Source organism: Perissodus microlepis, chromosome 23 (genome assembly GCF_051167445.1).
Source record: "Perissodus microlepis isolate ML-2025 ecotype Zambia chromosome 23, ASM5116744v1, whole genome shotgun sequence".
Classification (NCBI taxonomy): Eukaryota; Metazoa; Chordata; class Actinopteri; order Cichliformes; family Cichlidae; genus Perissodus; species Perissodus microlepis.
In genome coordinates this window covers 20,348,650-20,374,780 of record NC_140482.1, presented here as the reverse complement: position 1 = coordinate 20,374,780, position 26,131 = coordinate 20,348,650, and the positions used below count along the sequence as shown (strand labels likewise).

The 26,131-nt window shown below is 40.4% G+C and overlaps 1 protein-coding gene across 1 annotated transcript in view; it reads right to left on the bottom strand.

Annotated features, from left to right (window-relative positions):
- The window catches only part of LOC146361365 (uncharacterized), a 37,681-nt gene that overhangs the window by 6,405 nt on the left and 5,145 nt on the right, over positions 1-26,131 (bottom strand). The window contains exons 2-36 of the mRNA XM_084921732.1: positions 19,549-19,767; positions 18,318-18,542; positions 18,112-18,128; positions 17,998-18,030; positions 17,837-17,869; positions 16,703-16,756; positions 11,909-12,001; positions 11,719-11,793; positions 11,584-11,628; positions 11,434-11,487; positions 11,288-11,341; positions 11,155-11,208; positions 10,968-11,021; positions 10,824-10,877; positions 9,451-9,495; positions 9,322-9,375; positions 9,175-9,219; positions 7,021-7,074; positions 6,776-6,874; positions 6,634-6,678; positions 6,432-6,530; positions 6,285-6,338; positions 6,065-6,172; positions 5,889-5,942; positions 5,705-5,803; positions 3,661-3,714; positions 3,479-3,577; positions 3,294-3,347; positions 3,127-3,180; positions 2,986-3,039; positions 2,723-2,776; positions 2,564-2,608; positions 733-831; positions 517-624; positions 282-335 (exon numbers count right to left, since the gene is read on the bottom strand). Of these exons, the coding sequence (XP_084777858.1) occupies positions 282-335; positions 517-624; positions 733-831; positions 2,564-2,608; positions 2,723-2,776; positions 2,986-3,039; positions 3,127-3,180; positions 3,294-3,347; positions 3,479-3,577; positions 3,661-3,714; positions 5,705-5,803; positions 5,889-5,942; positions 6,065-6,172; positions 6,285-6,338; positions 6,432-6,530; positions 6,634-6,678; positions 6,776-6,874; positions 7,021-7,074; positions 9,175-9,219; positions 9,322-9,375; positions 9,451-9,495; positions 10,824-10,877; positions 10,968-11,021; positions 11,155-11,208; positions 11,288-11,341; positions 11,434-11,487; positions 11,584-11,628; positions 11,719-11,793; positions 11,909-12,001; positions 16,703-16,756; positions 17,837-17,869; positions 17,998-18,030; positions 18,112-18,128; positions 18,318-18,542; positions 19,549-19,767 (2,495 nt within the window). The remainder of the gene's footprint in view (positions 1-281; positions 336-516; positions 625-732; positions 832-2,563; positions 2,609-2,722; positions 2,777-2,985; positions 3,040-3,126; positions 3,181-3,293; positions 3,348-3,478; positions 3,578-3,660; positions 3,715-5,704; positions 5,804-5,888; positions 5,943-6,064; positions 6,173-6,284; positions 6,339-6,431; positions 6,531-6,633; positions 6,679-6,775; positions 6,875-7,020; positions 7,075-9,174; positions 9,220-9,321; positions 9,376-9,450; positions 9,496-10,823; positions 10,878-10,967; positions 11,022-11,154; positions 11,209-11,287; positions 11,342-11,433; positions 11,488-11,583; positions 11,629-11,718; positions 11,794-11,908; positions 12,002-16,702; positions 16,757-17,836; positions 17,870-17,997; positions 18,031-18,111; positions 18,129-18,317; positions 18,543-19,548; positions 19,768-26,131) is intronic.

The window sequence follows — 26,131 nt, the reverse complement described above, 5'->3', positions numbered from 1 at the left end:
TATTAGACATAATTTAGACATATATTAGTCTTTGCAGGCTGCAGGTAGTGAATTTTATTTTTATTTTTATTAGTAGACTATGATTTCATATGTTGTTTTTCACATTAACAATCTTGATTTTGTCTTTGCACAGTGGACTTGGAGAGAAATCACCAAGTAAACCAGCAGAATTTCGAGGGATTTATATTTGGATTTAATCACAAACTTGCTTCAGGTGAAGTGAAATATTTCGACACACAGTTTTTTCATCTGCAGTAAGGATCACGGTTATGGGGACTCACCCTCGCTCCATCAGCCCCCGCCTTTCCTTCTGGTCCTTTTTCTCCAGTAACGCCCTGTTAGAACAAATCAGGTTCACTTAATGGTTTCTTAGTTTTCCCTCCTTTGGTTCTGATTATCCCCAATATCTCGAGGTCTCACAGTACCTTACATTTTGCTCCTCTTACAGTCATGCTATTGGTAAAACTGCTGTCTTTTTCTTTGGAGATGGTGTAATGAATGTATTCTTTAACTTACAGCATCTCCCTTCGGGCCTGAAGATCCGGGTATGCCTCTTTCTCCTGGGATCCCCTGAAGTCCTGGACCTCCTGGCTCTCCAGCAGCACCCTTGGGTCCAGGGCTACCCTAAAATGTGCAAAGTAAGCAGCAAGGCTTATTATAAACAATTTAATGCAAGCAATGAGTCTTTTTGTTGTTCAGGGTTAAGCATCAGTAGTTTTATGGTTACCATACCTTTAGCCCATCTGGTCCGGGTGCACCTGGACTACCTTTGGGTCCCTGCAGCCCATTGGGCCCAGTTTCACCTCTTTCTCCTGGAGAACCTCTATCTCCCTGCAAGAACAACCAAAAGATAAGTTTATACATTTATTTCTTATTGCAGGGGTGTCACACATATGGGGCCCAGAAATGGCCCCTGGAACAACTCCTGAGACTGATCTCAGGGATTAAATGTACAATGCTGTTGCACATGTTAGACTCCTTTGTACTGACAGAAAGGAGTTTCACTGGATGAGCCCTCTTAAGCTCAGTATGTGGCCCAAGATGTGTAAAATTAGTTTGACATCCCTGTCCTTTTGCATTGAACAAAAAAAGTATGTGTAAGGTTAGCGATAACCGCTGAGGCTAAAAAATCAAGAAGGAAGTTGCAGTTTCACAAATGGCCACTAGAGGCTTGTTCCAAATTTAGTCAAAACCCAGAGAGTTGCATGTTAAAAGGTTTAACTTTAAACATATGAACTAATTGACCAATAAAACTCCACCTCCAACCTAAAGAAACATCTGGAACTAAGTTCTTTTTTTAAAAAAACTAACATTAGCCTACTGCAGCTACCTTGTTTTAGTTGTGGTAGCTACCTGGGTTATGTGCCACTTCAGTATCTTTGATGTACTATTGTTGTGTGATTTATTGCTATTACTAAAGGCTGCATTACAACCTGCTAGCTGCAAATAATCATGTGCAGTTCTGAAAGCAGACAGAAAGAAAATATATTACTGATACAGAAATAGTTTTCTATACGAGATCACTGCAAAAAGTGCAGCCTTACCTAATGTCGACCCTACTGTTACTCATTTTATATTAAGATTTAAAAATCTAGTTGGTATTGCTTTCAGAACTGCACATGATTATTTGCAGCTAGCAGGTTTTTAATTCTATCCATCAAGTCTAACAGTCTGCAGTCCATGAGCTAACCTCAGCTAACGCCAGCTAACAAAGTTAGCTCGGTGGCGAGTAGCCTTCAGTAATAGAAATCACACAGCAATAGTACATTCATGTAGTTGTAAAAAGCATGATAATATATCAAGTAATCCAAAGTATTCAGAATACGTTACTCACATTAAGTAACTTAACGGCCATGTATTCTGTAATCTGTAGCATTTTAAATGTAACCTTCCCAACACTGGATGTGCTTAGTGCTAACGTGCAACAGTTTTCCAATTTCATTGTACTATCGTACTAAGCATGACTGTGCAATGACAATAAAGAGTTATCTTTATAAGTTATCTTAAATAAATCTGTTTTGCTGCATGTTAATCTAGAGGTTTTGACATTTTATAAAATATGAACAAGTTAAAAAAAAAAAAGAACATTTTGTATTAGCTGTTTTTTCACATATAATAATAATAGATGCATCTTTTAATTAAGTTAATCCCATTTTATACAATTTTAGGATATATTTCCATTTATGTTCTAAAAATCCTTTCAGACTGGTTACCAAATCAAACCTTTTTAAAACTTTTGACATTTCAAGAAGAAACTCAACTACTACATCATCAATAAGTTATGAAACTAATATTTGTTTTCTATTTTAGATCCTTAACTCTTACAGCTCATCATCATTAGCTGGAAACAAGTTCAACCGAAAAGAAAAGTGAAATTTAACAATCATCAGACGATCAAAATCAATCAATGAAAACACAAAGGGATGCACCGAAATTCTTATTCATACGATGATTAGAGCTATGGGTGGGTTACAGAAAATGTTCATGTTTCAAGCTGGACTGTGATGATCTGAAGTTTCAGAACTGAGCAATAGAAAAGTGGAAATTGGACTAATGGACTTACTCTTGGTCCTGTAGCGCCAACTTCCCCAATCTCTCCTGCAAGACCCTACAAAAAAAACCCAGAAACATTAAGCAGATTTTACATGCTGTATAGAAGTCCCTGCACAATTTATATTATGTGGGTTAACTTGAAAAATATTTTAAAATACCCGAGTCGTACCTTGTCACCTGGCTTTCCTGACTCTCCAGGTGGGCCTGGTGTTCCGGGCAAACCCTAAAAACGCCCCAAACAGTTTTTATTTTATTTGATAATCATAAAAACAATAGAGAAGAACTTCTTGTAAATGTGACTTTAATCGTGGCCAATCTCCTTTGTTACCTGGTTAAATAAATAACAAATAAATAAATAAAATAAAGAATTAAAAGTGAGATTGAGCTCCAGTGATAGGAGCTAAATTCTTTGCGTTATGTGATGAAGAGTACCTGGAAGCCAAACACTCCCTGAGATCCCTGCTCTCCTCTCTTCCCTGCAGGACCCTGCAGGACAAACAAACACATTATATTAAAAACATAACTGTTTACATTATTAATAATGAGAAACTCTCAGCTGAGACGGATGCTTACAGCTGGGCCAGGTGGACCGGCGGCGCCTCTCTCTCCATCTTTTCCATTTGGTCCCTAGAGGACAGTAAAGAGCAGCATTTATCAGCATGTTTGTGCTTGAGATGAAGAGCGTGAAGCCTCAGCAGGAAGTATGAGCTGTATTTGTATCAGCTGTGGATTTAACTTGCCCTTTGACCTGGAGCTCCTGGACTTCCAGCTTCTCCAGCCTTCCCAGCATCACCCTAAAAAACAACAGGGACCATCAATCAGCATATTTTGTGTTATTATGGAGCTTTTTTTGCATTTATTTTCACAAATATATTCATCTGGCTTCTCTCATTAGGCTTATCTAGCCACACTCATTCATACTGACTAGGAAGCCCTTTGGTCCCGGCAGGCCCATCGGCCCAGCTGGGCCTCTGTTTCCAGTTGAACCAGCTGGGCCTTGTTTCCCGTCGTCTCCAGCGGATCCCTGAGAAGACAGAAACACATTTACTGCTGAGCATGTGTGTGCAAATCTACAAGTGGTGAAAGTTAATGCATTTGATTACATACCACCGGTCCTTGCTTCCCCTCTGCTCCCTGGGCACCTATGAGACCTGTGAGACCCTGTGAAGTAACACAAACAAGTCTTTTAAATGCTGAATGAAACAAGAGTTTCTGGTTAAGTTCAGGTGAGTTTGAGGGTTTTTTTCATCATCCTTTCTGACTCTATTGGGGACCATAATTTGCAAACTAAGTACTATATTTTAATAAATCAGACTTCAAATTTGTGATTGATAGCACAAGCTCATCAGAAAAAGGTTACTGAAGTCATAGTAGAATAATTTCTTTCATACATGTTTACATAACTTGACTTATTTTTTAAGTAGAAAAGTCGCTCTCCAGTGGTCATAAGTAGGAATGCAGGTTTAAGGCTGCAAGGCCACATATATTTTATATGCAGTTTTTTACATGCATTATAAAGACTCCAAGGAAAGCTAGCACTTCTTGTCACTAGCTAATTCTGCTATGCATGTTTATTTAAATACCAACTTAGAATCGCTCTTGAAGATTGCAGTTTAAAACAGAGCATGGCTATAAAATTCAGGCACATGCAAGTTTCTCAAGGATAATTTAATGAAGATGCAACACCTAAAGACCAACTAATTTCAGATTAACTTTAAGTCAGTTTGCTGTTGAAGCGGCATGCAGTGCAGCAATCTGAATAGATGAATCTGTGCATTCCCTGACCAGTTGGCAAGCAGTTGCTGGAGTTTTGAACTTTGAACCATAATAAATAATAATAATGATGTATACTATATAATGATCCCCGTGGGGAAATTACTTGTTTTTCCTCTGCATTTGACCCATTCACTCAGTGAAGCAGTGGGCAGCCACTAAGCAGGCGCCCGGGGAGCAGTGTGTAGGGACAGTACCTTGCTCAGGGGTACCTCAGAGTAGCCGTTCAGTGGATTTGAACCCCCGACCTTCCGATCATGGGGCAACCACTCTACCTACTGAGCTATCCCTGCCCTAAATCACAATAAAGTGCTATAATAAATTTTGGGTCATATAAAACAGAATCAAGAGGCAGTATAGAATAAAATGCGACTATTAGAGCAGAATAAAATCTTGTGCCTAATAAAAACTTAAAAGCAGTTTACACTCTGAAATCACAGGTTCTGGTTTAGCATTCTGTGATAAAGAAGATGCTGTGAGAAGGTTGAGAAGGATCAGTTATGATGCTGGTACCTCTGCTTTTGAAGGATTTGAAGGATTTCATGGCTGCTGAGGTCAGAAGTCTTTACTCTGAAGTTAAATATGACCGTTTAACCATCCTTTTATTGTATTGCACAGTTGTTCAACACTGGTACCTTGTCTGGTCCAGCAGCTTTCTAGCCTGTGCACCCTCCTGTGGTTGGTGGCCTCAAAGAGTAAAAGGTGCCGAGGTAGGTATCTGGTAGGGCGGGGTCATTAAGGTCTAAGTGTACAGTGGGCCTGTTATGGGTAAAATGATTTGACAATTCTTTCCTGCTGCCCTGATGTCGAGGAGCAGGAGGCAAACACTTGCCAACTGCTCCTCGACATTGACCTTCAAAGTAAACGTTGTGCCTTATTGCTGCAGCCAACACATTTCCGAAAGCTCAATTTTTACTTTGAAAGTCAAGTTTCTACTTCTCCAGGTTGTGTTGCAACTTTTTCCAAGTTTCACTATGACTCAAAGAATAGTTATCACATGTTTGCAGACAAATCGATATCTTTCATGTAAATAACAGGCAACCTGCTAACAACCAACCAGCACCGAATACCTCTTTGCAACCAATATCATCAATTATTATTACCAATATAATTCTGGAATACACATTTTTTCCTGCGACTAGAGATTTTCAGGTACTCACTGACTGGTTTCTATGCTGCCATGACTTTGGCTTTTCAGCTTCACAGCAAATGTCATCAACCTGCAGCAACCACTTGCCAACCACTCAGAAGAGAATCATTTCCCTCGTGAGCAGAGGTTGTCAGACGCTCACTTTTATATACAAAATCCTGCAAACATGAGCAAAAGGATGAAATAAACCTTCTGCTCTAGGCAATGAATTACAACATGCGACTTTACCCGAGCTCCTGTCAAGCCCGACTCTCCGTTGCGTCCTGGATCTCCAGATAAACCTTTGGCGCCTGAAGATCCTGGAAGCCCTCTCTCGCCCTGGGCTCCCTGTTCAGAGAAAGTGTGAAATATTCAAAAATCACAGACATGAATGTGACGAACCTGATGGCGAATTAGAGTCATAAATACTCACCTTTGGGCCTGGTAAACCGTCAGCACCAGGGAAACCCCTATTTCCTGGTGGTCCCTATAACAAAGAAAAAGAAAGCTTTAGTCTGTCTTGTTTCCAGCGTGTAGTTTCGAGTTAAAAAAGGAATACATTAAATATATTATACATGACTGGACTGTGAATATTCTTGATGGACTCACTGTCTCTCCTGGGGATCCTGGAGGCCCGATGGATCCAGCATCGCCTCGGGGTCCACGCTTTCCATCTTCTCCCATGGGGCCTAAGGGACCTGGTGCACCATGGTCACCCTAACATAAATTCATACCCACTGAATCAGTTGACAAATCCTTAACCTAACCACCAAAATAACATCTAAGATGAACTTTTAGGGTCTTTATTTTGGGGTAGCTTTGGTCTTACCCGCTCTCCCTTCAATCCAGCCTCTCCCTTGAATCCAGGAGCTCCAACATCACCCTGAAGAAGAGTTTAAAACAGATATTTTAGGATAGAGAAATGAAGACTCACATGACAGGGAGAGAGAAAATTAAATAAAATGAGAGCTCATACCAGTTGGCCTTTTGCTCCAAGAGCTCCTGTTGAACCCTGGGGGCCGGGGGGGCCAGGGGGACCAACCATACCAGGTGGACCCTGGAGACCGGCTATACCCTGGTCAGGTGACAGAGCAGCAATAGATTAAATAAAGACCTTTATTGTAAGATATTTGTAGACAAAGATCAGCTGGTTAAAGAGCTTTGCTGCAATCACTTACCGCTGAGCCGCGGGGACCCAGAGCTCCATCCTGTCCTGACGCGCCCTGTTCAAAAACGAAAATATTAACTGGGAATGGTGGTAATGTGAGGCCAGAATGGGTCTACAGCTATTTTAGCAACAAGAATGATAAAGTACAACACCTGCTGTCCAATGGGTCCAGGTGGCCCGACACGCCCAACGTCGCCCCTTGGCCCCTGCTGTCCCGGACTTCCTCTGACCCCTGTCGGTCCCGCTTCACCCTACACCAGCAGATACATTCAGGAAATATTAAAGGACTTCTCAGGTGACTTCAGTGACTCAGAAACATCTGTCACTTAGATACTAATCGAAGTGTGTCTGAGAATGAAAACAGACTCCTTACAATTCAAGCGTCAAATAATCTCACCTTCATTCCAGGGTTACCGGGAAATCCTGGTATACCGGGGATTCCTATTGGCCCCTGTGGTTAAAGGAAAGTATGTTTAATACTTAAGAAAAATCGAATCTGATATTTTGTTGACAATCTGGGTAAATGGTGCTCCAAATATAAACAAATGGGCTACTAAGAACAACTAGAGGATAAAATGTAGTTGTCGTGGATGTTTTTGTGTTGTGTGTTGGTTTCTGTTTGGTTTTCACTGTTGTTCTAGCAGCTAAAGTTTTATTTTTTGCTGTACTGCAGTCACACTGAGGATAACAGTGGTTGGAGACCGCAGAACAACCAAAATTATTATGATCGAGTGCAACAAAGCTGTGATTTTTTTGCTGGTTCAAAGACAGGGACTGGGTCTGTGAGAGCCCAGGTAAGTAACTCTGAGTTTCCTGTTACAGATAGGCTGATTCGATTAAGCTCAATCAACTCCAACTATCCAACATTTACCATGGCAACAGGTAAAAAACTAGCAGGACCTCCATTTTAATCCAGTGGAGCAAGAAATAAGAAAAAAAAACACATCCCCAAGTTAATTCTTCCTAAACGGATACAGCTGGATGTCAATACAATTTTGCTTTGAATTACTAATTATTCAGACTGTCCACATGTACACCGGTGTTTTTCCCACTCATCTTGATGTTTTTTCCATTGGTAAATGGGATTTAGGTCACTGAAAACTGAGCTTCTTAAAAAAAGAACTATGTGTTTATGTGTGGACCAACAAAATAGATTTTGTCTCACAACAAAGTTTGCACCGTGTTATTGTTTGTTGGCTCCTGATAGGTTAACATTTCTTGGGCTATATCGCCACCTGTTGGTTTGCCATGCTCTTGACAGGGCATGACAATTTTTAATTTGGATATGTTTTCCAAACATGGCCTCAACTTTAAGCTGACGGGGACAAAATGACTGAAGATAAAAACATCGCCAAATGCTGAAATGCTGTCAGAACACATTCAGACTCTTGATAATTTAAATTTAATTTTGTTTAATTTTCTCAATTTTCATTTAAATATTCAGGTTAACGTGAACAAAATTACAACACGACAAATATTAGCCACTGGTTAGTGTTTTATGATAAATGGACTGGTTCTTATATAGTGCTGTTCTACTCTACCTGAGCACTCAAAGCACTTTATACAACTTGTCTCATTCACCCATTCACACCCACTCACACAAGCACTTTTTCTACATAAGTGCTCTCTATCTTTGAGGTTAGTATCTTGTCCAAGGATATTTGGCATCCATATCAGAGCAGCCAGCGATCGAACCACCAACCCGATGTCTTCACTTTTAACAACAAACATTTGGATTTAAATACAACATCTTATTTTAACTTTGTGGATTTGATTTGAGGATTTATATTTAACATTAACACCACATATGGCTGTAAATGTGGTAATAAAAAATGTGCAGTTTAAAACAGGAGCCCTTTATCGAACAGATAAATTAATAATAAACCCACATTGTCCATTGATTGAGTTTCTGTCCTTTCATTGATGACGGACTGATTATAAAGACGCTTTGGCTCAGAGTTTCCTTCTTCCTGTATTGGTTGAGTTTTGGAGGTTTTTTGGAAAACTTCACTGTTCTGGTCTGTTTTTACGGAGTTTGGTTTGGTTTTCTCTTGTTGAGTGTATCGGTACTCTTGTCTTGTCCCCCTTTGCTTTTATCTGCTACCTGAGTTACTTTTCTTCTGTTTCCTTGTGTTTTTGTTTCTTTTTTCCTTTTAGGACTTCAGTTTGTTTGTTTTTTTTACTTACATCGGCCATCAAATTTTGCTCTTTCATCCTGCGATTGGAAACAGCAACAGTATTTTTCTACTAAACAAATTAAATTAACTAACCTAAAGGTTTTTTTTAATAATGAGTAATATCATATATCCAGTATTTTGTCCTATGTGGTTTTTGTTCAGTCAAAACATGCAAATTAAAGATATTAACTTCTGCTTTCAAATCACAAGGGATATTTTTCTCTATTTTCTGATGTGCTAGACACTAAAACAAGATGCATGTTAGAGGATTAAAATTATATTTTTATGTTTTGAAATAATCTCAGGGTCTGAAAGGAGGTGTGTCCCTCAGTGTGGTCAGAAGTGTTGGAAAAAGTAGATTTAGTAGATCTTACCAGAGGACCTGGTTTACCAACATAGCCGGGTGTGCCACGTTTACCCTAAGAGAAAAACACAGATTAAGATAAATAACTTAATGTGGAAGCATATCTTTGCATTTTTTTTCCTTTTCTTGTCATGTGGCTCAATTATTTGTCTCATACCACAGAGCCGGTCGTTCCGGCTCGGCCTCTTTCTCCCTGCATCCCAGGTGGTCCCTGAAACCAAAGATGGAGTCAGTATCTCTGCAGCAGACTAATATCCTCTCTTTTTAACTGTGTTTTTTAACTTACCACTGGACCAGGAGCTCCCATTGCACCAGAAGTACCAGAAGCACCCTGCAAATCATAGACACCGAGCAGTTATGCACAGATTGTGCAGCACATGTGACCGAAACAACCTTTCAAACGTGGAAACAAGTGATGAAATTTCTGTTTGGAGTTTGATTTTGGAGTTAATTTAAAAATCCTGTTTCATTCTGAAACTAAAACATGAGATAAATGCAATGAAGTGTTTGTTATAAAAATGTTATGTAAAATAGTGTGATTCCAGTTCAGCTGCTTGTAGTAGAGGCAACAACAATTCACACAAATTAAAGAGATTAGCGTTCTCCTTATCCATACTGACTGTTTTTTCTCTAGTTTAGCCTTTTTTGTGTGTGTTCTTGACACTGCTGTGTGTACCAGAGACGGGCCGTTACACAAGTGAGGAGAGTTTGGTGTAGAAGGACAGAGCATCGAGCAGGAGGAAAGATATCTACTCCCGAGGAACAGGAGGAGCATCACATGTGCCCCACAAAATGACCCACATCGGGCTATTCGTGGATGTTTCTGACAAAATGTGTCAGGAACAGACTTCAAGAGGTTGGCATGAGGACAAAGAGTCCATTGATGTTACGTAACCCTCATGCCACATGCTTAGGTCCCACTAAAGGCTGTTGGGACCTGCAATCACAGCCCAACGCTGTGCAGAAACAACAGAACTGGCAGGGCCATCAGTGGTGCCCTGTTCTCTTCACTGATATGAGCAGGTGTGTCAGACGTATCAGAATCGTTGGCAAATGTTATACTTTATTTTTAAGTACCACCACCAGCAGCGGGCCTGCCAATTCTGCTGTTCTGAGACAAACGTCAATCAGGCTGCACAATGGCTCAGGATGGTTTCTGCTTCCTAACTGGAAAAACTGACTTCCATAAAGTTTAACCTCCCTCACAGAACAGAACATTGGTCATACGTGCTCTTTGCTTCAATGGGTCAATGGTAATTTCATCTAAACAGGTCAACATCTTTTTACCACCTTGATAGCACAAAGATGCATACAAGTGTACATCTGGGCATTTAACACTAATCCAGTGCCAAATGAGTGCCGTGTGATTCAGTGAATTTGATATATTTACATACATTAGGGCCAATTTAGCCTCTCTGTTTCATCTCTCGGGTGATTGAGATGTAGCTGTCTAACTAAAAGTGTCTCTGTTTAAAGCTAAAGCACATAGACATTTACAGTCACTGGAATCACCAGCTAACTTCACAAGCTTGTATTTGGACATCGTCGAACCATTAAATAATTTTTTTTTAGATAATTTAAAGCAACTGCACTGAATATTGTTCCTTTAAGACTTAAACTATAATTCCTACTATTCTCTCAAAAGTGAGAGTTAGCTACCTTCGCTCCAGCTGCTCCAGCCTCGCCTCTTGATCCAACAAGTCCACCGTGTCCCTGTTGTAGAGGTTTAAATTCACAGACTGGTTAGTTCTTGATATTTCATACATGAAAACTAATGAGTAATAATGAGGAAAAAGGACTTACTTTGTGCCCTCTCAGTCCTGGATTACCTGGAAGTCCTGGGAATCCTCTTGCACCCTGTATTTAAAAGTAATCACATCATTCCTGATCGCATTTTCGCTCACTGTCTCTCAGATTAGAGTAGGTTATTGTATCACTATTATCATGACAATAGTAGAATTAAATATTTTTTGGCATGACAACTGGTTACCGCTGATCCTGGGTATCCTGGTTCTCCGGTTGCTCCTGCAGGTCCGGATTGTCCCTGGAAAAGACCATCAGGTGGTTATGGAATAATTACAGATAAAAGAAGAATCCTCATCAGTATCTGTTACATGACTCACATCATGTCCAGGTTTTCCTGGTGGTCCATCAGGTCCTCGATGACCCGGCTCCCCCTGCAGACACACACGTACAGTCACATTTAAATTTCACTCTTTAACATGTAGAGCAGCATTAGAGTTAATCCAAGATGAAGAAACGACTGTACCATCAGTCCTGGATCTCCAGCTTCTCCAGGAATTCCTTGACCACCAGAAGGACCCTGAGCAGGAAAATTAAAGGTTACATTTTTAGGCACACTTCCTACAAAGTAAAACTAATATTTGGCTCTAAAACTTCATTAGAGATAAAGACTCACTGGTGGTCCAGACGGTCCTGGAAGTCCTCGTGGTCCTGCTTCACCCTGAAATGGCAAACGATTATGCACTGCAGTTTAAACTCTTCAAGCTTCCGGACTTTGCATATGTAAAATATGCAGTTTAAAAGTGCTCACCCTGGATCCTGTTAGCATTGCAGATGGACCCGACTTCTCGCTAAAACCCGAAGCCATCTGTGTCACCAGGTTACCCTACCAGGAAGAGGTTGATCCAAAATTAATCATTCATGGAGAAAATTTGATTTGTTTGGTTTTTTTCTTATGAAATTTGCATTAACTAATTAAAAGAAGTTGGAGAGCAGCTCACCCCAGGGTGCGAGGGATGCCCAGGTGGTCCTGGTTCTCCTGGATTTCCTGGTATACCGGGCTCACCATCAAATCCTGGAGGCCCTGGGAAACCCTGCAATTTGCATAGGTTAATGAGTGGCACCCAGAAGGTACTGACTGGTTACATGACCAGAAGCTTAATTCTGACATTTTGTTTGCAGTTTATGATTTTACTACAGTTATCCACATGTGAATAATGTGTAAATGTCAACGAGAGGGTGTGGTATCAGATTCGCTGCATCTACTTGAGGACTTTGAGGGCCTTGAGGTGCTTAATGCACCTTTATACTTGAAAAACTAAGAACCCCCCAGCATTCAGTAGCTGGCAGCTGCTGAACACTGTTAGCAGCAACAACTTGACAAAATTATTTCCTGTGGGGCTTTATCAGTCTCTCACACTGTGGTGGAGGAGTATCGGTCCACGCTTGAGATTTTCATTGAGATTTTCGGTTGTTCATTTATGCACAGCTCTCTTAAGGTCCCATCACAGTATTTTAACTGGATTGAGGTCTGGACGTGGACTGGACCACTGCAGCACTTTGATTCTTTTCTTTTTCACTCATTCTGTTGTAGATTTGCTGCTGTGCTGTTAAGGGCAAGCTTTATCTGTCTTTTGTGGCTTGCTCAGATGCAGCTTTGCAAACCTAAACTGTGCTGGCATGTTTTTTCTTAGAGAGAAGAGGCGTTTTCCTGGAAACCTCTCCAAACAACCTATAACAGAGGCCTACAGAGTCTGACATGTAGCTCTTGGGTTGTTGCCTCATTTTTGAACCTGCTAAGGATCTGATGACTTTTATTACATCCTGATAAGCAAAACACTACAATCTTTACCATGACTGGCTATTTTATGCTACACTATTGAATGTTCATATTAAATATGGGATAAACTTTAAAACGTGTTTAAAGTAATACATGATTTCCAATGTTGTTTATATCTTTATCAATATCTGGCATCAGCCTGTCATCAACTTATTTGTATGTTAAACTGCTAAAGACTCACTACAGCTCACAAGCACACTGTGCTGCCCCTCTACAGCTGTCCAGAAGTCAGCCAATCAGAAGAAACTGACTAAAAGGAGGTGGACCTAAAGCTGGTCATACACTGTGCAATTTTTTCAGTCGCGTTATTCAGCTTCTGCTCAAACTGCACGATTGACTCGCAGGGGTTAGAAGTTCATAGGTCACGATGCAGGGTCTCACACACCGATGCTCTGATGCGACCTGAGTGCTCACCGTAAAATGAAGGTTATAACAGAAATTCTGTCGCTCACTCTCCCTCTCCGTCTTTCACTCACACAGACACGCACACCACCACCATCAACTTTGCTAAATTGCAAATGAAAAACATTGATCAGGCAGCTGTGATTGAGCAGCAGTGTACATCCAACTATTTTCACGGTTGTTGTGGTCTTGACAATTTTGTGAGGCCACATTGAAAAGGCTCGGATAAGCTTGCCATAGTTCTACAAGTTGTGCCTCCATGGCTTGTGTCCAGATCACACGCTGCACTGCCGTGCTGCACCATCTTTTTCGCTGACATTTGTGTTTGCGCGTGCGCAGTGTGAGAAGCTGCGATGACAGCCTCACGACGGTCACGACCAAGCAATTGATGATCGGGAGCTGGTCGTGAGGTGTAGTGATGGGATTTCCGGCTCTTTTCAGAGAACCGGCTCTTTCGGCTCGGCTCACTAAAAAGAGCCGGCTCCTTCGGCTCCGAACCGACTCTTCAGGTTGTTATGTTGCTTTAATTAATTTATTATTAACAATAATATAAAATTATGCACAAAAGGAATTACTAATGTAAAAATAAAATGTTTTATTTATATATGTTTATATATAAATATATGCGGTGGCCCCTAGAGACAAAAAACGTACAAACTCCAAAACACATTTCTAGCGTTAACTGAATTTCCAAAACAGAGCTACCTAGATCACTTAAATTACACAATTGAAAGCATGTGTGTATTGTTTGTGTATTTATACACAAGCATTCATATATATTCAAATAATAAAAAAAATATGCTCATTTACCTGTTACTACCACACACCAAATCCGGTCGTTGGTACTTCCTGGCTTGTGTAGCCACTAGGTAACAAAAGTTCAACACTGCGCCTAGCATCCTGGAGCACTTCTGTTGTGTTTTGTACGTGTTTTGGAGTTTTTACGTGCTTCTGAGTTTTTATGTGCTTCTGAGTTTGTACGTGCTTTGTCTCTAGGGGCCACCGTAAATATACTTTTATTTATTCACTCCACATAAAATGTAATAAATAAATCATATAATACAAAAACCAACTATTCACATTTCAACTTTTAACTATTTAAATTTTCAGCTTTTTCCTTTTAAACAAATTTAAAGTGAAACAACACAAAACACTACAAACCACAACACAATTAAATATAAATTAAAATATGAAAACAAAAAGAAGATGCACATTCTCTGTCATATGGGCCTGCATGAATAAACTTTCTGAATCCTTTATCATCTGCAACTGAAATTAGTTGATGATGATTACTATACCTTTCTAATGTGACGCTGTTGCCCCTGGCTCTCTTTCTCTCCCTCCCGCTCTGTTCCTGTGCTACTGTGAGTGTAACTACCGCCCCTCCCCCTCTTCCCAGCGCAAAAGCACAAGGCTGGCATGCGGAGTGAAGCGGAAAAAAAGTGCGAGAGAGAGGGTGAGAGAAAGAAAACAAAACCCCATGGCTCGCGATAAGGAGCCGGCTCGCGTGTTCACGTCAAAGAGCCGGGTCTAAGAGCCGTTTAGTTCGCAACTGACAAATGACTAGTGAGGTGTTAATCGCTTGTCATTACCCCACGTATACTACACGAGACACGACTGACGATGAAGGCCAAAATCAGGCCGATCACCAAAACGGTCGCACGACTCAAAAATCAGCTCAAAATGGGGCACAAAATTGCACAGTGTAAGCCCAGCATTAAAGAGGCAGCACCTAAAAAACATCTTGTTTAACATGTTGATGAACTGCGGGGCTGCAGTTGAAGTTGCATTGTAGCATTGCTATGTAGCATTCTCACCAAAACAAACAAACAGATTTTTAGTTATGATGTTGTGTTTAAATTAAACTATCCAGCAATTAAACATTAACTGTGGTAGTATAACAGTTGCAGGAGCTATTTTCTTTCATCGTGAACATCACCTATTAACTCATAGGTCCACTAGTTCCCTGTGTACAGGGAGTGCAGAATTATTAGGCAAGTTGTATTTTTGAGGAATAATTTTATTATTGAACAACAACCATGTTCTCAATGAACCCAAAAAACTCATTAATATCAAAGCTGAATGTTTTTGGAAGTAGTTTTTAGTTTGTTTTTAGTTTTAGCTATTTTAGGGGGATATCTGTGTGTGCAGGTGACTATTACTGTGCATAATTATGAGGCAACTTAACAAAAAACAAATATATACCCATTTCAATTATTTATTTTTACCAGTGACACCAATATAACATCTCCACATTCACAAATATACATTTCTGACATTCAAAAACAAAACAAAAACAAATCAGCGACCAATATAGCCACCTTTCTTTGCAAGGACACTCAAAAGCCTGCCATCCATGGATTCTGTCAGTGTTTTGATCTGTTCACCATCAACATTGCGTGCAGCAGCAACCACATCCTCCCAGACACTGTTCAGAGAGGTGTACTGTTTTCCCTCCTTGTAAATCTCACATTTGATGATGGACCACAGGTTCTCAATGGGGTTCAGATCAGGTGAACAAGGAGGCCATGTCATTAGTTTTTCTTCTTTTATACCCTTTCTTGCCAGCCACGCTGTGGAGTACTTGGACGCGTGTGATGGAGCATTGTCCTGCATGAAAATCATGTTTTTCTTGAAGGATGCAGACTTCTTCCTGTACCACTGCTTGAAGAAGGTGTCTTCCAGAAACTGGCAGTAGGACTGGGAGTTGAGCTTGACTCCATCCTCAACCCGAAAAGGCCCCACAAGCTCATCTTTGATGGTACCAGCCCAAACCAGTACTCCACCTCCACCTTGCTGGCGTCTGAGTCGGACTGGAGCTCTCTGCCCTTTACCAATCCAGCCACGGGCCCATCCATCTGGCCCATCAAGACTCACTCTCATTTCATCAGTCCATAAAACCTTAGAAAAATCAGTCTTGAGATATTTCTTGGCCCAGTCTTGACGTTTCAGCTTGTGTGTCTTGTTCAGTGGTGGTCGTCTTTCAGCCTTTCTTACCTTGGCCATGTCTCTGAGTATTGCACACCTTGTGCTTTTGGGCACTCCAGTGATGTTGCAGCTCTGAAATATGGCCAAACTGGTGGCAAGTGGCATCTTGGCAGCTGCACGCTTGACTTTTCTCAGTTCATGGGCAGTTATTTTGTGCCTTGGTTTTTCCACACGCTTCTTGCAACGCTGTTGACTATTTTGAATGAAACGCTTGATTGTTCGATGATCACGCTTCAGAAGCTTTGCAATTTTGAGACTGCTGCATCCCTCTGCAAGATATCTCACTATTTTTGACTTTTCTGAGCCTGTCAAGTCCTTCTTTTGACCCATTTTGCCAAAGGAAAGGACGTTGCCTAATAATTATGCACACCTGATATAGGGTGTTGATGTCATTAGACCACACCCCTTCTCATTACAGAGATGCACATCACCTAATATGCTTAATTGGTAGTAGGCTTTCGAGCCTATACAGCTTGGAGTAGGACAACATGCATGAAGAGGATGATGTGGACAAAATACTCATTTGCCTAATAATTCTGCACTCCCTGTATTGGTTTCAACTTACCCGTCTGCCTTTAAAGCCTCTTGGTCCAGGGCTTCCCTGAGCCCCTGAAGGACCCTGAGCAAAGAGAACAAGCCATAAGAGCATTGAAACATTGGTCACTGTCTAATTACTGGAATAATCATGCAGTGAAAATAGTATACACTGTAAAAAAAAATTATAATATAAAAGTATTTTACTGTGTATTTTAGAGTTCTGTACTGTTCTTCTAGTCTATTCACATAATAGACTTCAAATGTAAATTAACGTAAAATCACTGTAAATGTCATAAAACATAATTTTCTTGTTTTTTAAATGTATCTGTCTGTACATATGCATATTTAGATTGTTAAAATACATTCACAAATGTATCATAATTTCACAAATATTTGTCCGTTATTTGAAAGATTGAACTGTTAAATTCGAATGTAATGCTATGGAAAAATATATAAAATGATTCGTATGAACTTTTTTTACATCAAATAATTATTATTATTATTGTTATTTAGGGCGATTGTGGCTCAAGAGTTGGCAGTTTGCCTTGTAATCAGAAGGTTGCCGGTTCGAGCCCTGGCTCGGATACTCTCGGTTGTTTTGTCCTTGGGCAAGACACTTCACCTACCACCTACTGGTGATGGCCAGAGGGGAATTATGAAGTGGAATTGTAAAGCGCTATATGAAGGCAATCCATTATTATTTAAACCAACTGTTAACTGTATATTTCTGTACATTGAAGTATTATTATTCATATTGCCGCATTCATTGACCTTGTTTATAGGTAAGTTCATTGTTTAATCACATTAAAATGTTCCTAATTTAATGTTTAAAAGCACTTGAAAAAGGCAAAATCGCATGTAAAATTAGGGCAACAAACTGAATTGTCATTACTGGAAATAACCATATTTTCATGAGAAAGTTATTTTCTGTTATTTTATGGTATTATTTTGGTGCCCCAGCTGCCGGAATATTACTTTTTTTTAGGATTTTTTTTTTTTACGGTGTACATGAAAGCATTTGTCCTGGTAATTGTAATAACAAATGCTAGTATTGCATTTTGCTGCCCTCTACTGTGACTCCAGTTATCATGTGTAATACTGTGACAGCAAACAGAAAGATAACAAGGACAGAGAGGGGGATGAAAGAAAGAAAAAAGCTCACCGAGGGTCCTGAAGGTCCAGGAATCCCCACCACCTTCACCACACAAGAAAAATTAAGTTCATTAAATGAATTATTAAGACTTTGATCTAGTCATAATTAATTTAAAAAAGTTAAATTTATATGCAAAGTGCACTAACGCATAACTTTTTCTTTTTACTTACATATGGGATGTCTCCTGGTTCACCCTTTTGCCCCTAAAAATAAAGCCAAGCAACACTTTTTAGTGACAATGTTCCCAATTTAATATATTTTTCTTAACTGACTGTATGACTTACCTTGAGGCCCATAATTTCTTGGGAAAAAAAGAGAAAAAAATATTTTTATTTATTTTATTTTTCACAATTTATGTAGTAAATCTTACCCTTTAAAGCACCCTTTAAATAAAGATAAGACATAAAATAAAGTATCTAAGTTTTATAAGGGGTGTAAATCTAACACAAAGTGACCATCTCTCTTCTGGATGCAGGTAAATCTGTCTTACCTATCATCCTGCTGGCACTTGCGAAGTTGTCGCACACAGGGCAGCACTCTCCCGTGGGCGTGACAGCCTTCTCACAGTTTGACAGGACCTCGCACTGTATCTCATCACAGACAGTGACGCCGTTGTCACAGACGCACACGCGACAAGGTTCGGGTTTCCAGATGTCATTGTGATGGTAGACCTCCCCATTGACTTTGCAGTTTTCCTCCTTCTTCTCATCTGCAGCTGCAAGAAAAAAACCCCAAAATGGCTCAAACAGATGGACAGACAACCAGGAAATTCATTTACACATTCTTGGGAGCAACAAACAACCGTGATCTCCTTTCCTTCCCCTGTACACAAAGCTCACCCAGGAACTCAAAGAAAACAAGCTTTCAAAGTAAAACAGATGAAATGATGAAAGTAGGCATGAATGCTAACACTAAACCAGACATACAAGACAAAGAAACAAAAGAGACAAAGTCATAAACAATACATCATCATAACATCATTTGCTTTTTTACATTATGAATTAGAAAATTTTAAAAATTCGATTTTTCCTTTTATGACATACTCATTGTTGTGGTATGGACTGAAGTTTCATTTACAGACAGGGGCGTCACCAAGGGGGGTCTGGGGGGGCACTGGCCACCCCCGGCAAGACTGCGAAATATTGGTAATAATTTCAATAAATGTGAACACAATAGAGAGGAAGAATCATTAAAGTGCTGGTTGGGACTGCCAATCAATCAGTCAGTCAATAAATTAAAACAGATAATTATGGATTTAGAAATGTTATTTGGTTTTCATATGTACCTATTTTTCAGTGATGTCAACTTTAATAGCAGGAAATTAACTAGACATATAATTCTTTTCTGTCTCTCTGTTCTATAGGTTACTTATTTTATTTATAGGTTAGGTTACTTATTTTTCAAGTAACCTATATTTGACAACAGATGTGCCAACCCAATATTTTTACTGGCCCTCATATGGCCGCCGCTATGAAAAAATTCTGGAGGCACCCCTGTTCACAGAGCACCCTTGTAGTTTCACTCATCACATTTTAAACGAGTTTTTGTTGTTTGTTTTTTTTTCAGGCTAATTTCAGCTAATCAACACATATTTGATCAAAAACTTGTTGCGGGGGGACCAGCAACAAATTTCTGCCCTGGGGCCTCATTAAAGACTAGTCCGGCCCTGGATCAACCATATAATAAATTATATTTTCAGTCACATAAAATAGACTTTTTACCTGTTGCGGGGTCTGTACTGGGAATCAATGTTGAAGCTGCAGTCAAGCACACAGGGCAACACTCGCCCTCTGGGGTCACCGTTTTTTGGCAGTCACCGAGGTCCTCGCAAACCACGTCCTCACACATGGCAGTCCCCTTATTGCACACACACACCCGACACGGCTCCGGGCTCCACATGTCATTGTCGGCATAGACTTTTCCATTTTCTGTGCAGGTGTCTTCATGAAAGAGAAACTCAGTTAGTATGTGCTGCAACGGGCTGTCACTGGATTTTAAAAAAAGGATCTACATTTTAATGGAAATTCCCACAACTTTGCAAATTTACTGGAAAACACACATTTTAAAAATAAAACATACTCATTTATGAATCCATACTGTTGGGTTCCTTCAAAAATACAGTCAAAAAATGTAAAGTATGTGTGTTTTCTAGTCCTTAAAATACCAGCATCTTACTCTAACATGCATGAATCTCACGACCATGCCCACAATCATCCTTCTGGTGCATCATTAAGCCGAACTTTGTGCTTAGAGCAGCAGAAATACATCATCACAGGTGCATGTAAAGAAATTACAAAAAAGCATTAAACATGACAAAGAAGATGTTGATTTCCCAGAGGAATACACCTTATTTGTTGAATAAGTTACTTTCTCAGCTTGTTTTTTTTTTTTTTTTTTGGGTGTGTGGCAGTAAAACTGGTCGCAGCTCCATTATTTCTTCTCAGAAACACAAAAGAATGAAGCTACCTCCAAAGTTTTTATTGCACACATTTAGTTGAGAGAAGTGAACTTATCTGGCAAAAACTTCATGTATTCCTTTTGCAAACTGAAAGGGAAACTCGGTACAGGTTCAAGAACAACATTTCACAGTGGTGTGCAGAGGACGGAGCTTGAAAAGGAGGGCATCGGGCTGTAAGAGAGAGCAGAGTTCCACTGACGCCGGGACAAATGTGCAGGTTTCATTCCAGTTTTACCAGTTTGAGTGACTGAGCACACGGGACAGCACTCGCCCTCTGGGATCTCTGCGGTCTGGCAGTCACCTATATCCTCACACACCATGTCCTCACAAACCACCGTCCCCATTTCACACAAACAGACTCGACACGGCTCTGGGCTCCATATCTGATTGTTGGAGTAGAGTTTGCCATCCGCTGTACAGGAATCTTTATGACAAAGAACAGCAGCTGACTTCAGTATCATTTTCTGTGTCAGCTGTATATAATATAGTAGCTAAAAGATCATTAAAGCATCATTGTGGATTAGTAGTTTATGGGTTTGCACTTTTGCTCTGACAGTTTTACTGAAGAAAGCAATATGATTTCCCCCTGCTGGTAAAGCAACTTCTGCCTGTGTGTCCATTTCAGTTTTTGGAGAGGCAAAGCATGAAATGTACACAGTGGACTGGTGTGTCTATTTTGCCCTGTTACTGGGTTGCAACACAGATGGAGCCATGAGGCAACTTAAAATGCCATTACAGAGGACCAGTTAAACTCATTCCCAGCTTTCTACTTTCACTCTGTGACACCATCAGACTAACATTCTGTGTCACAGTTCATAAAGAGTTTTATTTATCTCATACTGGCCCGTTATGTAGCCCCTCATTTCATTTTACTGCCTTTTACTGATCCCACCTTAAATGGCCACTTTCTTCTGATTGGACAACTTCTGGGAAAACAGCCAAGGGGCAGCACCCAATGATTATGAACAACTTCCTACTACTTCCTGTACTTTGTCAAGACAAGTCTGCTCATTGGTAAAGTAGAATACGTTTGGGAAATAACTAGTCAGAGCAAGAAAACTGAGTGATTACTCTAACAAAGTAATCACATATTATTTGAAGTCTTGATAATTTTTAATATGAATGTATGCCGCAGTATTTTGAGAAAAAGCACAAAAAATTCTCCTTAAGTGTAATAATAGTGGAATAATTATGATTAATTCAAACAGTTTGAAATGGGAACTTAACTGTGTTTTACTGACCCTCCATCGACCCCAACCACCTCCTTCTATGTGCATAGTCACTGTAACTTTGTTAACTCAGTTCCACCTTTGCCCCCATCATAATTACTTGATTCACAGTCTCTGTCTTCCACTCAATATCACTGCATTCCCATAAGCACTAGCTCTGCTCTGTGTTTGGGGCTAATTCTCACAGGTCAGCATGCTAACACTCGTTACAGTTACTGAAAGTTAGCAAACAGACATTTTTTTTTAATAAAATCCCTTTTAAAACTTTATTTGTTTTAATCTCATTTAGCCCAGACTTTATCTCAATACTGATGAACTCTCCTTCTAGAAAAACCTCAAGCTACCTGTTAGCAATAAAACAATTTTTACAAAATTGCTTAATAAATTGATGAAGTACTTCTGGACTTCCTTTGACTTTTTGATACGCATTTATGCAGTTCGGGTGAGGTGATGTCTTAAGACGTTTTACATGTATTTCTTTGTTCTTTTTCAGTTATTAAGTTCTTTCAATCATATGACCTCTATCTTCTTTCAGGCATGTGACCCTGTAGCATTAAGTGAATAAGGTCCCAGTCACACAGCCCTACAGACTGGTCAATGACCATTGGTCATCTACTGGTCATGATGGGGAAGAATGTATTCTCCGACTGGCTGATGAAAAACTCATTGTGACCAGTTTGGTTGTTGGCAGTTTGGGATTTGTCTGCAGAGACTAGCTAATCCTGGAGTAGATGTAAAATTGTGAAAAGTTGCACACAAATGGAGACAATTCACCATCAAAGTAAAAGTTGTGCCTTTTTTTTTAGTTTCTCTACTTTTCAGCAAGTAGTCAACAATTGGTTGTAGTCAACTCTGGATCTTCCATGCAAACTTGAGGCTGATAACATCGAAAGCAATTGTAACTAGGTTTTTGGTGTTGCTGATTTCAATTAATGACTGCCATCCAGCAACCAGCCGCCAGCAGGTGAGGAAATACACATTTTTCTGGTGGCAGTATCCTGTCCATCAATAGTAAAATAAGTTAACTGTAGTTAAAAAAACAAAACAACAGAAGCAAATGTGGGTGCCTTATTCTTGCATTCTACCTGAAGGCCACAAGATGGCGATAGCTCTGATTGGGGGAAAAAATAGATTGACTGCAGTGCTTTACTGCTCACTCATTGGTTAACAACTTGCTAATGACAAGTTTTGACACATTTGGTTATTCACAACCAAGATAGCAATGGTGGAAACAGGACGTCAACAACCAGCAAGTGACGTCACAGTGGCAACGTCCATCTTTTATACTGGTTTTGATCATAACCAATACAGGGGAAAACTCAAGCAATACTTAGAGGACCTGTATGACTTGACAATTTGTGTCTTTCCTTTGTTTGTTTTTTTATTTCCACTGACAAAATGTTCAATTATTGTCTCTGCAGTGTGAAGATGTGCTGTAGTAAATAAAAAGGGCCATAAAGTCGTGATTCGCAGCACACAGGACAACTCACACTTGTTATAAGAATACCACAGGTAATAAAAAGTGGGAAAGCAGTGTGGATATTTATGGAACAGACATCCCAGTGTTTGAATCTGTCCAACATGAAGCTCAAAATATTTATTACCAGTTTTATTGTCCGTGTTCGGAGGCTGTTGCATGGCTGCTGAGCACACAGGGCAGCACTCGCCCTGAGGCGCCTCAGTGGTCTCACAGTCGCCTAGCTCTTCACACACCACCTCCTCACACACCACAGTCCCTGTGTCACACACACAGACTCGACACGGCTCTGGGCTCCATATCTGATTGTTGGAGTAGGTCGTGCCATTTTCTGTGCAGGTATCTTCATGAGACAGAACAGCAGCCGCATGAGTATCGTGGGTGAGTCCCTTTCAGCCCGTACGTCATTGTGAGGGTTTCATCAATGAGACACAGTTTTTGCCCTCTCTAGTAAGTCAGGAAACCAATGTATTGGTTGCTAGCAGATTTCCGCAGTTTCCAGTAGTTTGCAAGCAAGACAATGACTTGTCTGCACTTGCTAACTACTGGCTAAATTGCAGTTACATTTTAAAAGTGTAAATGGTGAACAATCACCTTCAAAGTAAAGGTTGTTTCAAAATGTCAACTTTTACTTTGAAGGTGAATGCTCTTCAGTTTTATTGCCACTCATTCCCAAGTTGGCCAGTGATTGCAGATGAGTTGCTGCTTCCCATGAAAACTGCTACCGACCAAGGCAATCACAAGGAGTTTTCTGGTGCAGCAGCCTCTTTGTGACCGATTTCATGGCAATTGCCAGCAGCCTTCACCATCCACTCAACAACTACATCCATTCATCCATTCATCTATTAAATATCGCTTATCCAGTTAACTCATCTGAAGGGAAAGACAGAATAGATCCCAGCCCAATCAAGTGATATAATCTCTCCAGCATGTCCTAGGTCTGCATCTGGGCCTCCTCCTGGTAGGATATACCTGGAATATGTCAACTAGGAGACGAGGCAGGATGTTGGAGGCATCCTGGTTCCTGCCCGAACCACCTCAACTGGATCCCTTCAATGTAGAGAAGCAGTGCTTCTACTCCGAGCCCCTCCCAAATGATGGAGCTCCTAAACCTATCTCTAAAGGAGAGGCCAGCCACTTGTATCCCTGACCTCATTCTTTCATTCACTACCCAGAGGTCATGACTACTGCTGAGGGTAAAGACTTAGATTGATGGTAAATCAAAAGCTTTGCTTTTATGCTCGGCTCTCTTTTCCACAACAGATGCTTACTTACTTGAGTACTTGGGGTGGTAACTCATCCCGATCCTGGTGTGGAGACTGACTGACTGACTGACATGGGAATATAAATTTTCAGGGGTCGCAACTGGGGTCATTCTGTGGCCTGGGCCTAACATAGCTTGCATGTTTTTAGGCTGTGGGATGAACTGGAGGTACTGGAGAGAACCACACAGACAACTCAACTCAGGAAGTCCTGAGCTGGCTAACAGAGGCCTTCTTGGGTGCTAAGCACTGTAACAGTACATCACTACAAAATGCAAGTAGATGTCTCCACAATTTAGATTTGAAAGTTTTTTCCAGATGTGAGCAGCATAGCAGCTAAAAGCAGCTTCAGCAGATTTGGCTCAAACCACAAATTGGCCAGAAACAACTGAATCTGTTTTCCTGCCAGCAGCTTTGTTATCATATCCCCAGCTGTATACAAAAACACATTGTACTGAAAACCTCACAATGACCAACTGAAAGGGAGCTGCAGGTGGATTATATCCCCATACTGAAGGTAGAGCTGCAGTGGTTTACCTGCTTTAGGTTCTGTCGTGTGAGTTGAGCACACGGGGCAACACTCGCCCTTTGGAGTCACCGCCATCTGGCAGCCACTCAGCTCCTCACACACCTCGTCCTCACACACTACAGCCCCCGAGTCGCACACACAGACCCGACACAGCTCTGGGCTCCATGTCTCATAGTTGCGGTAGACTTTTCCATTTTCTGTACAGCTGTCTGAGTCAAGCAGAGCAGCAATCAACATCTGGAGAGGTATGTGTGTATTAATATTCTTTAAATCAACCACAGAGAGAGGGTATTTCTTCTGGAGCAGTAGATCTACAGCAACACAAACCCCGTCTTTAATGTGATGTATATTAATCCATCAGGATGCACCAGCTGCCCTTTAGGTAAGAGTTAATTTATTCAATAGATATGTAAAATGGAGGCAGTGCTGTTTGGGATATAGAATAACTGCACTCTGCAGCACTTTTTAATTTCTCTAAACTGCTGTGTGAAGGTTAATTAAAAATCACCGTACATGGGAGTCAGTTCCATGTAGGGTTGTGGAGAACAGCACCTTATCTACAAGGAGAGGTACTACTGTACTGCAGTGTCTTTACTTTTTTTTTTCAATTTAAGGCAGTATAATATCTAAAATAATCAAATTGACATGAGTTCAGTGATCCTACCATGTACTGTAAAAACTCACAGCCTGAACAAAAAATGTTCAGTGTCTTTGCTATGAGGTTACAGGAAGAGTCTCTCCTCACTGGTGTGGGAAATACAGTAGGAAGACCACACCAACAGGACGAATGATTCACTCACATTTCTTACTAAAAATATATGGATTTCAAAACTTCTTTAGGAGCATGTGGCGCCCAGCAGACTCCAATTTTCTCAACAAAAAGCAGCAGTGAACCCAGCGCACCGTGACTCGCACAGAGCAAAATGCTTGTTACCGTAATCATGATTAAATCCTGTCAAAGCTGTTTAAGTCTTTTATCAAAGCAGCTTTTCAGCAAGTTTCAACCTGAGCAACAGTGATCTTCGAAAGTGCACCCACCCAACGTCAGTTAGTACTGGCCACTTTATTAGGTACACATTACTAATTACATGGTTGGAGCGCCTTTTTCCTTCAGAGCGCCCTTAATTCCTTGTGCCATAAAAACATTCTTCAGAGATTTTGGTCCACGCTGGCATGACCATATCACGCAGTTGCTGCACATCCATGATGCGATGCCCTCCAAAGGAAATAACTTGTATTGGAATAAAAACTATGTAATGAAATGTCACAAACCTCAAATCATCTCAAACTGGTTTCTTAAAGATGACAATGAGTTAAGTGAACTGTAATGGCCTCTACAGTCACCAGAT